The 14,216-nt window shown below is 43.2% G+C and overlaps 1 protein-coding gene across 2 annotated transcripts; it reads left to right on the top strand.

Moving 5' to 3' along the window:
* Positions 1-6,352: 6,352 nt before the first annotated feature.
* LOC117857189 (probable serine/threonine-protein kinase At1g54610) lies at positions 6,353-13,002 on the top strand. Of its 2 annotated transcripts, none has more exons than XM_034739704.2 (7): positions 6,353-6,895; positions 6,995-7,279; positions 7,363-7,680; positions 8,390-8,617; positions 9,764-9,864; positions 10,496-10,610; positions 12,326-13,002. In XM_034739704.2, the coding sequence occupies exons 1-7, from the start codon at positions 6,575-6,577 to the stop codon at positions 12,635-12,637; spliced, it is 1,680 nt and encodes a 559-aa protein (XP_034595595.1). In that variant the 5' UTR covers positions 6,353-6,574; the 3' UTR covers positions 12,638-13,002. The 2 variants fall into 2 exon arrangements, with proteins under 2 accessions (XP_034595595.1, XP_034595594.1); XM_034739703.2 differs by having other exon boundaries at positions 6,355-6,895; positions 12,323-13,002.
* The last annotated feature ends 1,214 nt before the right edge of the window (positions 13,003-14,216 follow it).

Consider the following 14,216-nt stretch of genomic DNA (forward strand, 5'->3'; position numbering starts at 1 on the left):
GAAATAATGTTAATTAGAAAAAAAAATCTTGAAGTAGCTAGAATTTATATAAAATCATGTTAATTCTTAGAAATGTATAAAAATAAGTAAAAATTACATCATGTTAATTTAGCAATTACATCATCAAATTGTAGAAAATTATTTTAATTGTAGAAAACTCTAGGAAATAATGTTAATTGTAGGAAATCATGTTAAATCTTTTTTTATTTCTGCAGTATATGAATTAGCTAGAAATTGTAGGAAAATCTTGAATTAGCTAGAGAATAAAGAAAAATTCTTGAATTAGCTAGAAATTATAGAAAAATTGTTGAAAAAGCTTATTAATTGTAAATTCTAGAACATGCCATGTTACAAAATTCTATTAATTGTTAGAAATGTCTAGAAATAAGTGAAAATTACCAAGAAATTTATGATGTTGTCATTTACTATTACGAAATTCATCAAATAGTTCAAAATGTACAATATTCAATATTTTTGTAGTCCTACAAAAATGTATAAATATTGGTCATTCATTTTTTAGTCATTTTTTTAATTATATGTATAAGTTATAGTCAATCTTATTATAATAGTCATTTGTAACAAATTGTATAAGTTTATCATTCTTTTTTAGTTATTTATTATTGTTACAAATTGTATAAGTGTTTAATTCTCTTTTTAGTCATTCTTTTTATTGTTGAAGCCTACTATTTATTAGAATGATTCTTTTTATATTCTATTAGTTACAAATTGTATAGTGTTTAATTCTTTTTGTAGTCATTCTTTTTATTGTTGATGCCTACTCTTTCTTAGAATAATTATTTTTTATATTATATTAGTTACAATGGCACGATCAGATGACGAGCAAACCCAATTGGACGAGGAATACCTAATGGACTTGATTGCTCAAGGTCGCACGAACGATTTGCCAAATGAAGAGGTCGATCACAGCCAGACTAACATCTACCTCAACATGTTTGGGGATGACAATGAGGAGCAACAAATTGCCGAGGGAGGCAATGATGGGCAACAAGGCGAGGTATAGCAATTATTATATGTAAGCATTATTTAAATTCTCTGCTTATCAAGATTATAAGATTACTGGGAATTAATAGTTCTTTCATTTTTCAGCCATCTGGATCGAGCAGCAGGCCTAAATGGAAACGAGGCAAGAAGAAGTTAGAGGGTCGTATCATCATCACGGAAATTGCTGAAGATGGTGAACCAATTGCTCTTACCGATGCTAAGACTAAATTGGTGAATCAAATTGGATTTCTTTGTTAGAGATAACATCTTAATAAACTTTCAGAATTGGAAAAGCCTTGAAATTAATGGCAGCATCGCTTCCACAAGCACGGTCCCCATAAGCATGGTACCTGACCGAAAGAAGGAAATGATATGGGATTAGTTAAAAGAAAGCTTCACGTTTGAAGGTGTAGATGAAGACAAAGTGAACGATTGGGGCTTCAAGAAGGGTGCAATTGCTTTTTAGACATAGAGGAAAAACCTGAACAAAGAGTACATAAAAGAAGGGGCTTACACCTAATTTCACGAAGCACCAGAAGTTAAGAGATCATTGGGATTCATTTGTACAGTTCAAGCAGTCGGAAAAGAGTGCTAAGACAACTTAGACCAACATCGACAATGCTCAGAAGAAGAAATACTTTCATCGTCTTGGATTAGGAGGTTACAAGAAGGGAATCATGAAATGGCAGAGGATGGAAGATGACACAATTGCCAGGGGAATAGTACTATTGACTCTCAAATGGCCGAAGCGATCAAATAATTGCTATTATGCTCATGGCGGCACACTCAATCCCAAAGATGGATCATTTGTGTTCGGCTAAGAATTAAGAGAAACGGCTATGAGGCTTCTTGACTTAATAAAGGCAACGGCCGATGGATCTTTCATGCCTGATCGAGAGAAGGATGAGCTGACTATGGCACTTGGTAATCCCAAACACCCTGAACGTTGTCGAGGTAAAGGAGTAATTCCATGGAAGTTTGCCTTTTGTGAGCACATTGATTCATACAAAAGTCGCCAAAGAAGTAAGGCTGAACATGCACAATAGCTGCGAGAGTTGCAAGAACACGTAGCTTGGACAAAGGCAAGAATGGAGGAAGCAATAGACCGGCGTGTGGCTCTAGCTCTTAGCAAACAAGTCAGTGAACAAGCAGCTACAACATCAGGGGCACATGTTGACGTAAGCCCCTCTCAGCACCAAAGCAGTGTCGCTTCTAGGGAAGCCCCAGCTGAAGGATCTTCTAACATACTTGAGGACAACCAACGTCACCCCGTGGACGACATCACTGGGAGAGCCCCTTGTGAGCTTGTTACTCCTATCAAAAACAAGCTCATCGTAGTGGCTTATGGTGCGGCTGAGCAACCGACGCAAGGCCAAATACTTCATGGTGTGGAGATTCCAGTTTGTGGTTACGCTAAAGTTGTGGTGGACCGAGTGGTCGATGGTTGGGATGACCTGGAACTAGAGATCTCTAGAGGTGACAGGGAAAAGAATCTAGGAGAAGTCATCCATGGTTGGATTTTATGGCCCAAGTGCTACATAAGGATTATGCAGCCGAATCCCTCGACCTTGGGATCATCTCCTCAAGGCTCAAGGGCAATATCACCTATGACATCCGCCAGGGCACCCTCTCCACTACCAAACAGGGATCCTAGCATGAATCCACCTCCCCCTGCTATGAGCATGGCTACACGGCGAAAGACGCCTTCAGTTCCGCCTACTGCGGCTACGAAGAAGCAGAAAAAGCAGAAGAAGAAGCAACCGCCGCCCAAGAACCCATGTGATATGACAGATGAGGAACTCCGCGCAGTACCGGATGCTGAGGTTAAAGCTTTCTTCGCAAGGGAGAAGCTGAAGAGAGATACACCACTTGATAAGCGTAAACTTCGAGCTTTCATCAGAAGCATGGAGGCGGAGCAAAGGAAACAACTAGAGAAACCACCGCTATCTGACTACGATAGACAAATAACAAAGGCTTCTCAGAAAATAAAGAAAAGTGGGTAAACTATTTCACAACTCGGAACCCAATCCAACCAATCGATTGCCCCATTCAAGGTGCTTTCGGAGTTTGATTAGAACTTGTTACAATTCGCCAAAGATACAAATCTCACCCCAGCTCAACTTTGAGGGGAGGATCACATCCCAAAGCACCCTAGGGCTGCTAAATGAAAAGATGAGTATAGGAAATCGCTTGTGTGGCTGCAGTTGGTGGACCGTCTTCCAACGAAGATGTACAAGTTGCACCAATGGTACATGGAGGCTTCAGCCAATGGTTTTTTCATGCTTGAAGTTCGGATTGGAGATCAACATTATTTCCATGGGGAAGATATTATAAATGTGCCGCTGGAGGAACTATATTACCTTTACAATCAAGACGCACTTGACAAGTCACTCATCAGATCCTGGGTTCTGTAAGTCTTTAATTTGCTCTAACTTCAAAATTCTCGCTCTTGTCATTGTGTGATGTCTTAACTCCTATTCGATTTTGTATCATGCAGGATGGAGATTCAAACTTGTCGAAGGAAAGGATACTATGACGTAGGCTTCATGGACCCCGATGTTGTAAACGAGTAAACTCTAAGAGATAAACCAAATCGAACATTGAAGAATATATATAAGTTCCTCGACAAGCAACATTACAAAAAGTACATACTACTACCGTACAACTTCAAGTGAGCATGTTTCCTATCTCTTTCTTTTTCGAACTAGCAGTTAAATATAAGACTAACTAGCTTTGGCTGTACAGCTTCCATTGGATACTCATTGTTGTCGTGCCTGATATGAGCTTCGTATATGTCTTGGATTCTTTGAGGAAACCAAAAGATGAATACAAAGACCTCATGAACGTTATGAACAAAGCATGGGGTCGATTCTGTTGAAATCACGTGGGTGAATTCAAGGAGGAACTTTAATGAAAAACTGATTTCCTGGTATGTTTTGAATTTTCACATCTCGTGACACTTCCTTGAACACAACAAATATTTCAAACTTTTTTTGGCATATATATAGTGTTGGAGACAGGAGCTAGGGAATAATTTATGTGGATACTACAGATGTGAGTTTATCCATGGCTTTGTAGCGTATGACCGACCACGATTTAACCGTACGTATACAAAATTCTTAACAATAAATTAGTTCTAATTGTGCAAACCCATTGATCTACTCTATATATAATAACCTTTGCCAATGACACAGATGATGTATAGGAAGGAAAGAGTCCTCGACACGGACTACATCAGGGCAATTCGAGAACAACTCTCTGAATTTCTTCTGGACGAGGTAGTAAATCTAGCGGGGGAGTTTCATAATGATAGATCAAATCTACATGACTGTCAGGACTCGGGTTCAGAATAGTTGATACGAAATGTTGAACTTGGAAAGTTGAGGCAATGTAATATTATTCATATATGTGTATGCACAATATGTCTATATATATAATAGTATCTCAAATGTAATATTAAAGATAAATACAACTTTATATATATTAGCGTATTAGAACTAGAACTAGTATACGTACGAATATAGAATAAAGAAATAGAAAAGAAAATGAGAAAAAAATAATTAGTACCGGTTGGGGAGATCAACTGGTACTAATTTGGCCAACCCGCGCGTGACTTGGCAGACCCTTTAGTACATGTTATTTCAACTGATATTAAAGATTAGTACTGAACTACCAATACCGGTTGCGATACCGGTACGGGAGATTCCAACCGGTACTGATGCGTGAGATTGAAACTGATAAAGACAACTTCATCCCACGTATTCTACACTGAGAAAGCGCTAGCAACGAATTTAGTCACGTCGATGTCTTCATAGTCTAATCAATAGGCGTGAAGTTAGATTTATACTAGCTTGTGTGTAACTTTTTCTATGTTGCGAAGTCATATTGACCAGATCAATGACTGTGTAATTCCTTTTGATTAATGAGTGTTTCCACGCTTTTATATATAGCAATCTGGCCGCTATGTCAAATCACAGTGTAATTTGCATTGGCTTATAAATATAACAGAGTGAATGATTTTTTTTAGGGAAGAACGGTGATACTGTGCGATGTGTCTGATGAAAACTAAAAATGGATGTTAAGAATTTTTTTATGCGATAGTAAATTCAAATTATAATAGTTACACAAATTACACCTCAAAGTTTAGGACTTATTTTTCTGCACTACGACTTCTCCTTCACAATTTTACAAGAAAGCTAGGTAGCTTATTAAATGCAAACTACAAAAAGAGATGAACAAGCTAGGTTTATTAGTGTCAACAAGGTAAGAACTAAGAACATAAAGCTAAAATTACTTCCTTTGGTCCAGCTCCGGCCATTCCTATGATGCATCAAATACAAAGTCTGTCAACAATCCAAAGTTTTACCTCTACTTTCTTGTTTTGCACCTATATAAGAGGCAAATAAGTCAATCACCTTAATCTAGGTTACTTCCAATAGGAGTCTTATTTTCATTCAACATGGTGCCACATAAGCAATTTTAATGAAAATGGATATTATTTCCAAGTCGCAATGTCCCCCGTACTTAAATGCAAAACGGCTATTCCAACCATTACTTTAATGTCATTTGCTGATGTGTACCTTTTGCGAAACGTGCCAGGCAAATTGCAGCACTTGTGGCTGAATTTCTACAGCAAACAACACAGGAGGGCTAACGTTTTACGCATCACGCCAAATCTCCGTCAGAAACAGGTGCCTAAATAATTGCGGCATGCTGAACCTTAGCGGGCGTGAGGTTTTGGCTGCCACCCGCTAAGGTTTTGGCTGCCATCCGAACACAGAAGGGAGGATATGTATGGAATAGCCGCGTGCCATTTTGTTGAATTGTTGTTGTTTTGTATATTCAAGCTGACATGTTTTATTCGCAAAATAAAAGTTGAAATGTTTTTAACTTGAAATTTGATTGAAGATCCGCGTTGGATCAGCACACGCGAAGAAGGAATGAAGGATCCACGATCACACAGTTCTGTGCGAACTTCTCGACGCGGGCCAAGCAATCGTGTTCCGTTCCTCGCTCTCGGCGCTGTGGAGTGCGGTTTGATTCACGGCACAGCGCAGCACGAACAGCTGACAGATATTATTCCTTACGGCTCGAACCCCGCCGCCAACCGCAAAACGACTAAACCGCCTTTATCACCCGCCCCACCACGTCGCGGGCCCCACCCCAATAACACCACCCCACGCTGCGCTGCGGCTGGGCGCTGCAGCAGCAGCGTGCTGCGAATTATGGATGGGCCAACGGGTTACCGCTCCGCCAGCTGTTGACCCCCTCTGACCCCTCCTGCGGGCCCCACGGGTCAGCCCCACCGCCACGTGACCTATTAAATGCTCATCCACACAACTGCCCTTCCTCTCCCTCTTCTTCCTTCCCTCTCGTGTTCGCTGATTGATTTGATTGATTGATTCCTCCTCGCCTTCACTCCACTCCACCCCTCGCCGCGCGCTCGCTCCCCTCGACGGGGCGAGGAGGGCAGCCGAAACCCTAGCGGCTCGGGGGGCGGGCTAGATGCTTCGAGGAGGTTCCGAGAGGAGGAGGGAAGGGTAGAAGAGGCGAGGGCAGCCAGGCACCGGCCATGGGCTGCGTCTTCGGCCGCGCGGGCGCGTCGCCCCCCGCGGCGCCGAGGAGGAAGAGGGGCAAGGAGAAGGCGTCCCCGCAGCCCGGCGCCGCGGCGGCGGCGGCCGAGGCCGGGTCACCCTCCGCCGGTGGGGACGGGAGGCCGCGGCGGCGGCTCGGGGGCCGCAAGGCCGCGGGGCCCAGGCAGGGCTGCGTCCCCGCGGCCGCCGCGGCGGAGCAGCTCGCCGCGGGCTGGCCTCCGTGGCTCGTCGCCGTCGCCGGGGAGGCCCTCCGCGGGTGGGCGCCGCGCCGCGCCGACACCTTCGAGAAGCTCAATAAGGTGAGTGTCCTGAAATCTACGAAATTCGTCGTCCTGCTACCAGAGTACTGACTCGCTATTCCTCTGCTGTGGTGGCTTTGTCCGGCGGTTCGCTCTTAGATAGGATCGGGCACGTACAGCAACGTGTACCGGGCGAGGGACACCGTCTCCGGCCGCATCGTGGCTCTTAAGAAGGTCCGGTTCGACAACCTGGAGCCAGAGAGCGTCAAGTTCATGGCCAGGGAGATACTGATCCTGAGGAGGCTTGACCACCCCAATGTGATCAAATTGGAGGGCTTGGTCACCTCCAGGATGTCATGTAGCCTGTACCTTGTCTTCGAGTACATGGAGCATGACCTTGCTGGGCTCGCAGCGAGCCCTGATGTCAAGTTCACGTTGCCTCAGGTGTGTGAGACTTCATTCCTGTTTTAGAGGGGGATGTACTTGGTGGAACTATGGAGTTTGATGCCAGTGTTTTTATCTTGCAGATAAAATGTTACATGCAGCAGCTGTTATCGGGGCTTGAGCATTGTCATGACAATAATGTATTGCACCGGGATATTAAAGGGTCAAACTTGTTGTTGGATAATAATGGGATTCTTAAGATTGCGGATTTTGGGTTGGCGACGTTCTTTGATCCACGGCATAAGCGGCCAATGACGAGCCGCGTGGTCACGCTGTGGTATCGGCCACCGGAACTGTTACTTGGTGCCACTGATTATGGTGTAGGCATTGATTTGTGGAGTGCTGGGTGCATTCTGGCAGAGCTTTTGTATGGGAAGCCCATAATGCCTGGGCGCACCGAGGTGAGTCTTGAACGTGGGGTCACTCTGTATTCTACCATGTTATCTTTTGTAGTAATCCTTGGGACCATGGCTAAATCTTGTCTTCCCACTGTTCTTATTATAAAGAATGTGGTGGTGACTGTAGATGTTGACTTTTTACATGAGATTTCATTATGAGGACAGCGGTGTGTCTACGGCATCTGATCTTCAATTTTTTATGTTTTGGCAAGTGGTTGTTTGTGAACATGTTCATTGTCATTATGGGAAGATATGAATGAGCTTTTGACCTTAGTGTTAGTGTCTGACTAGTGTTTCTCTAAGGGATAGTACATACTCTCATTGGTTGTTGGCAACATGACTTTATTGGAAACTTCTGTTGAAAAACACGCTTCTGTCTTTTCTACTATAATAAGCTGTCGATGCAATTGTGTCCATTGTTGGAAATCTCCCAACATTATAGTTATAGGTGTTTCTAAGCATTCATTTACATAACCGGTACTGGTAGGATGACCAACACCACAATAAGATTGAACTCCACTTACATGTTCAACTCTTAGTTATTTTTTAAAGATTAAATACTTAACTCTCCAGAGGTAGATACTAAGCTTTTGTCATTTGACAGCCACTTTCAGTACTTGATTAGTTTTTTATGTTTATCTTTGCTATATTTGGTTAGTTGAATGCAACTACTGTCTCTATTGTTAAAACTGTGATGTACACTGTTTACCAGGTGGAACAGTTGCACAAGATTTTCAAGCTATGTGGCTCCCCTTCAGAGGAGTATTGGAAGAAGTCTAAACTGCCACATGCAACAATATTCAAACCCCAACAGCCCTATAAACGTTGCATCAGGGAGACATTTAAAGATTTTCCTGCTTCGGCTCTGCCATTGGTTGAAACTTTGCTTGCAATTGATCCAGCTGAGCGTCAAACTGCGACGGCTGCATTGCACAGTGATGTATGTTTCTATCCTTCCTCTTCTTTTTAGTTGGAAAGAAAATTTTTAGGTGTCTGATCAGAAATGTTAGCATGAAGCGAAGTATTGTGCTGCAGGATAAACAATTTAGGTCTAGAATAAAACAATTGCTTGAAATGTTAATGTCTACAGATGGAGCAGAATTCTGCTAGCTGGGGGAAATCTGTATGATATAATACAATACTCAAATTTTAGTTATGTATTGCATGTATTGTAGTCTTTGCAAGCAACTGTGACATGATTCTGTTTTGCATGAATTTCTGTTAGTGCAATAGCCTAATGTCTCTTCAAAACAGGTGCTCTCCTACCAGGCTCATTATATCCATACTATTAGTGTTGTGATGATTTATACATTATAAAGTAGTGCAAAAAAACTAGCTTGGGAAAACTTCTCATTAGCCTAGAGATATTGAAATGTTGGCATATGATGTGTGTTGAAAGCATAAAAATGAGGCCTTCAGTATTTGGGCTCTAACCAAGAGAGCAACACCCTATGTCTGGGACTCTGGGTGTGAGCAATTTCTCAAAATGGTAGGAGATATTTTTCTTTAAAAGTTTAAGTTAGTCAGTTTTGAGGCATTTTAGCCATTCTGGACTCAATTCCGAAATGTTGGAGCAACTGAGGCATGCAAAAAAAGCTTCAAGAGCTGACTCCTCTACATGAGCTGGGTTCAAAAAATTATAATATTTATCATGCACCCCTTATCAGCTACAACCAGCCTGTGAACTGACAATGATGACCAACACCTGCCTCTTTCCTTGACACTGGCAGTCTGCCTGCCTAGTACTAGAATATATTGGCTTATTTCTGTGTTTGCTAGTTTAGGATTTGTAATCCTGTGATACTGCCTTATCTCTAGGAGTGTTTTCTTGCCCTATAACCCATGTACACATCCATTGCATTACCACCAGTCCTCCATTTGGTTGCACCCAACACTATTTCCGTAACACTCGCAACCAAACCTGCTTCTGTTGATAAGAGGGAGCAGGTGGTCTTTTTTTTATTAGGATCGGGCAGTGAAGAGAGCACATGCTCTACATAATGAATGCATTATTTTGTATCTTAGCAAGAATATTCAGGTTGCCCCAGGGTGTACTCAATTTTTTTTTTAAATTTGGCCTTTGTAGTTTTTTTCAACCGAGCCTTATGCTTGTGACCCTTCAAGTTTGCCAACATATCCACCAAGCAAGGAGATGGATGCCAAGTTGAGAGATGAGGAAGCTAGAAGGTGTGTTCCCACCTACCCTTTTCCCTTTTTGTTGTGTACATACGTGCAGATATCAACATGTTTGAGAACTAATTAAAATGTTGAACTACCTTCCTTCGATATTTTACATCACCCACTTGATGGGTGGGTTACATGGACCATCATATGTCAAGTTGAACTAATTAGAGTTTTGAGTCATGAATTATTGATGGTGATTTTGAACACATTATGGATTCATGTCATTCCTTATTTAACCATAATTATTTGTAACTCATTCGTATAAAATGGAGGAATGGAAGCATCTAGATCTGATAGAACTTTCTGTATTTTCCTGCAAACTGTCATGCAGCCAATTTATACTATTCTTTGTGGGTTTAGTGTTCAGGTTTTACCTTTTACTGCTAGGAGGTAGGAATTAACTAGAAGCAAAAAAGACTGAGACCATCAACCTGTTATTGGCTCAACACTTTTGTAGACTTGAATAGCATATATCTGCATGCAGTCCTGCTCCAAATGCTATTGATTAACTCTTTCTTTTCAATCAAGAGTTGCTGCACCAAGAAGCAGTAACAGATATAGTCATCTTTGTAACTAGTTTGTACTGGATCAATCGTGATACTGTATTTTTCTGTGCTGTGTTATTATTCGCTAGGCTACGAGCTGCTGCAAAGGCCAAAGGAGAAGCAAAAAGGACTCGACCACGGGATCGATCTCACAGGGCTGGACCAGCACCAGAAGCTAATGCAGAGATCCAAGCAAACTTAGATGTAAGTTAAATCTATTTATGACTGAAGTGTATGCTTGTTTTGCTTGCTATGGTTTCACCATAAGAAATATGGAAACTGTCAAGCTGATTGTATTGCCTGATACTGTTAGGTAATCCAATTTTGATTTCACCACGATAAGTTATCCTTCCTTGTTTAGGGGAAACTAACCATGTGTTTGGTTACGGGGTTGTAGTGGGTCGGAATGGGTTCGACCCACATCCCACGTTTGGTTGAAAAAGGATGTGGGTTGGGTCCAACCTAAATGGGAATATTCCCATGAGATCCGGGTTTGCTGCATTCCTCCAAAACGGAGGAACCACGCCGACCCAGATGGACGCCGTGCTTCTTCGTCTCTGTGCTCGCTGCCTCCCTCGGTCGCCAGGCTCCGGGACGCGCACCCAGGGCTCGCCGTCAAGGAGGCGGGCGGCATGAAGGAGGCGGCGTCGGGCGTGGAGGAAGCGGGGGCCGGCGCGGGTTGGGGATGGGGTAGCGCCGGGCAGGGAGGAAGCGTCGCCGGGCGGGGAGGAGGAGGCGTCGCCGGGCGGGGAGGAGGCGGTGGTCGATGGGCGGGGAGGAGGCGATGGCAGGCAGGGAGAAGGCGGGGGCTGGCGCGGAGCGGAGGTGGGGGCTAGCGCGGGGCGTGGAGGAGGCGGCCGGGGCCGAGGCGGGGAGGAGGGAGCATGCGGCGCCCGGTGGAGGGAGGGAGTAGGCGGCCTAGCGGAGGCGGTGGCCGGTGCTGGGCAGTGAGGAGGCGGCCGGGAGGGAGGGAGCGGGCGGCACCCGGCAGATGGAGGGAGCGGGGAGCAGAGGAGTAGAGGAGGCGGCTAGGAGGGAGCACAGAGGAGGTGGAGGATGAAGAAGATGGTGTGGGAAAAAAAAAGAAAAGAAGAGGATGACATGTGGGCCCCGCAGCTGACAGGTGGGGCCCACAACTAATGGTGTTAAAAAGACATCCATCCCAACTCTCTCAACCTCTTCAACCAAACAAAAGACTGGGTCCAACCCATCCCTCTCCATCCCTCTCATCCAAACACGAGCTGGGTTCAACCTATAGAAGGGGGTTGGCTCCGATCCGACTCATGTCGTCCCAAAACCAAACGCATGCTAAGAGTTGTTCACTAAGCTATCCCAAAATGAATACAATTGTGGCAAAGCTTGTGCAGGAAAATGAGTGTTCGTGGAACTCTATTTTTTTACCCCATTTTAAGGGAAAAACTTAGCCATAGCAAAATTCACTACTTAGACAGGCCAAAGAGTTGTAAAAAAAGTTGAAATTAACACATAATATGATCAAAACCGACAATTTTTATTGCACTTCTGCCAAATATATTTTTTTTCACAAAATCAATGGCCACTCTGTTTTAATTCGAGCAAAACCTTCCGAGCATATTCTCCTGTTTATGTACTTGTGCTCTTAGTACATTTCTCGTTGCTGCGAAATGGAGAGAATCTATCTTCTTTTTTTCCTTTCCTTTTTCTTTTTTGCTGCTCAAAACAAATGAGTTGAGTTGTTGCATTTGAATTAACATGTATCAAAACTATAATTGATGTGGCATAAGTAAACTCTGTAGTTTGTGACTTTCAATTGTTATTGGATAATATGGTGCCCAATATTAAGCTTCGCAAAAGTAAACTGATGCAGTTTGTGACTTTCATATGTTATTGGATAATATGGTGCCTAATATTAAGCTTCACAAATTTCTTAATAACAGCAGAGGCGACGGATGATAACCCATGCAAACGCAAAGAGCAAAAGTGAAAAGTTTCCTCCACCACATCAGGACGGAGCGATGGGTAATCCGCTGGGATCCTGTCGTCACATGGAGCCTATGTTTGAGCACCAGGATGCTTCCTTCAGTACAGTAGTCCCCATTGAGAAGGGGACCTCGCAAACATGGTCGGGGCCGTTGTTTGACCCATCAGCTCTTGGACAGTCGAGGCGGAAGAAGCAGACTACCCTAGATGCTAAGGCTGCAGCTTACTCAAAGCAACTCCAAAAAGAAAAGGGAGGGATACGAGCCCGGTAATAATTAATAAAGTATCTTTTTGGTGAGTTTGTGGGGAGAGGTTCTTCATTATGGCCTATAGATGAATTTTCTTCCTTACTTTGTTCTTTAGTGGTCGGAAAGCAGGTAACAGTTCTTTCGACTGTAGGGAGAATTCTGCCAGATTGTGTATATGTTATGTGTTAGTGTTTCCTGTTCTTTTTAGATGCTTCTGAACGAGATTCTGTCACCAAGACAGGACACTGGGTTTTACCGCCCTTGTATTTATGCTCTTTATGACTATTCAGTTGCCCATGTGTATATATGGAGTAATTCTTTCTTCTTTTTATGTAAAGGGACTGCTTGCACTTTAGTGGAATTGTTTGGCTGGTGCTTTGATGATTGAATTGTCTATGCTTGCAGGAGAAAGTACCTGTAAATTTGACGGCATATATGTAATGCGTAAGTTGTATTAGCACCACCTGAAATGAACTTTGTTGTGCATATGTGGTGTAACCTTTTTCACATAACAATGGTCATAAGGTTTGCTTATTTTAACTTGCTGGCGATGGATTGCTTCGCCTTGTGCTCAAGTGTAGAGTAATTAAGTTAGCCATCTTCACATATGTGGTGCTAACCTTTTTCACATGACAATAGTCACCGTTCTTTCTGCTTTCTTGTTTGAAGGAACATGGTACTCGTGCTTTTAGTTAATGAAGTTAGCTCTGAGTCTCTGATTGGACCTGAAAAATCGTTTGAGGATTCGAGTGTTGGAAATCTGTCACTACCAGATTTCTCAGCCTCTAAACTATGACACATTTGATGTAATCTTCCACCATCGATCTTCAGTTTCCAAGAGTTGCACACTGAGAGCCTCTTTGGTGCCACTCCATGTGGCTCCGGCTCTGCTACTGTAGCACCGTGTGCCATAAAGCTGCCTTATCTCACCAATGGGAAAAGAGGAAGCATGAGAAGCGACCCAAACTAGCTCCTCCGGCTCCGTGTCACAGTAGCGCTACAGTATGCTGGTGTACGAATATGGATTAACATTGACGTGTGTGAACAGCCTCATAATTTCCATGTTTACAGGTAGAAAAGTACTCACCGTTTTTAATCCATGACGTGAATTAGTAAAGTACGTTTGGAATTTTTGACAGCCTTGCCTCGCCTAGCCAAGCATGGAGATCAGGACGTCGTGTGCGTTTGGATATCTCGCCCGTTGCCTAGATTTCTGTAAAAGCAAGTCTTTTTGCTTGCTTGCTACCGGATTGGCTCTCCTCCGACCTCCGCTGCCAAGCCTTGCCTTGCTCGGCGAGGAGAAGCCAGGCTAGTCGGGCAAGCAAACCAAGCGGCCTGTAGCTGACATTAGTTATATGTTGATGTCCTCACAGAAAAGCATCGTGTAGCCGTCCAGAGATCGATAATTTTGATATCCTACTAGACCAGACCATGCTGGTGCAATATTTCGTAGTTACCGAACTTTGTTAGTGCTTGTAATAAGATCCCACGAACTATTTTGGTTGGGAACTTGGGATCTGCATTGTGCATTTCATTTTGATGAACTAATCTCAAGAGCATATAATTGTACTCGTGTTAATTCAAACACTATATCTTTACCACA

Source organism: Setaria viridis, chromosome 5 (assembly GCF_005286985.2).
Source record: "Setaria viridis chromosome 5, Setaria_viridis_v4.0, whole genome shotgun sequence".
In the NCBI taxonomy this organism is placed as follows: Eukaryota; Viridiplantae; Streptophyta; class Magnoliopsida; order Poales; family Poaceae; genus Setaria; species Setaria viridis.

Excerpts from the sequence above, each read along its gene's own strand:
- LOC117857189 (XM_034739703.2), top strand. The coding sequence starts at position 6,575 with ATGGGCTGCGTCTTCGGCCGCGCGGGCGCGTCGCCCCCCGCGGCGCCG. Across the intron at positions 6,896-6,994 it reads CCTTCGAGAAGCTCAATAAG|ATAGGATCGGGCACGTACAG; the intron begins GTGAGTGTCCTG and ends GTTCGCTCTTAG. Across the intron at positions 7,280-7,362 it reads TCAAGTTCACGTTGCCTCAG|ATAAAATGTTACATGCAGCA; the intron begins GTGTGTGAGACT and ends TTTATCTTGCAG.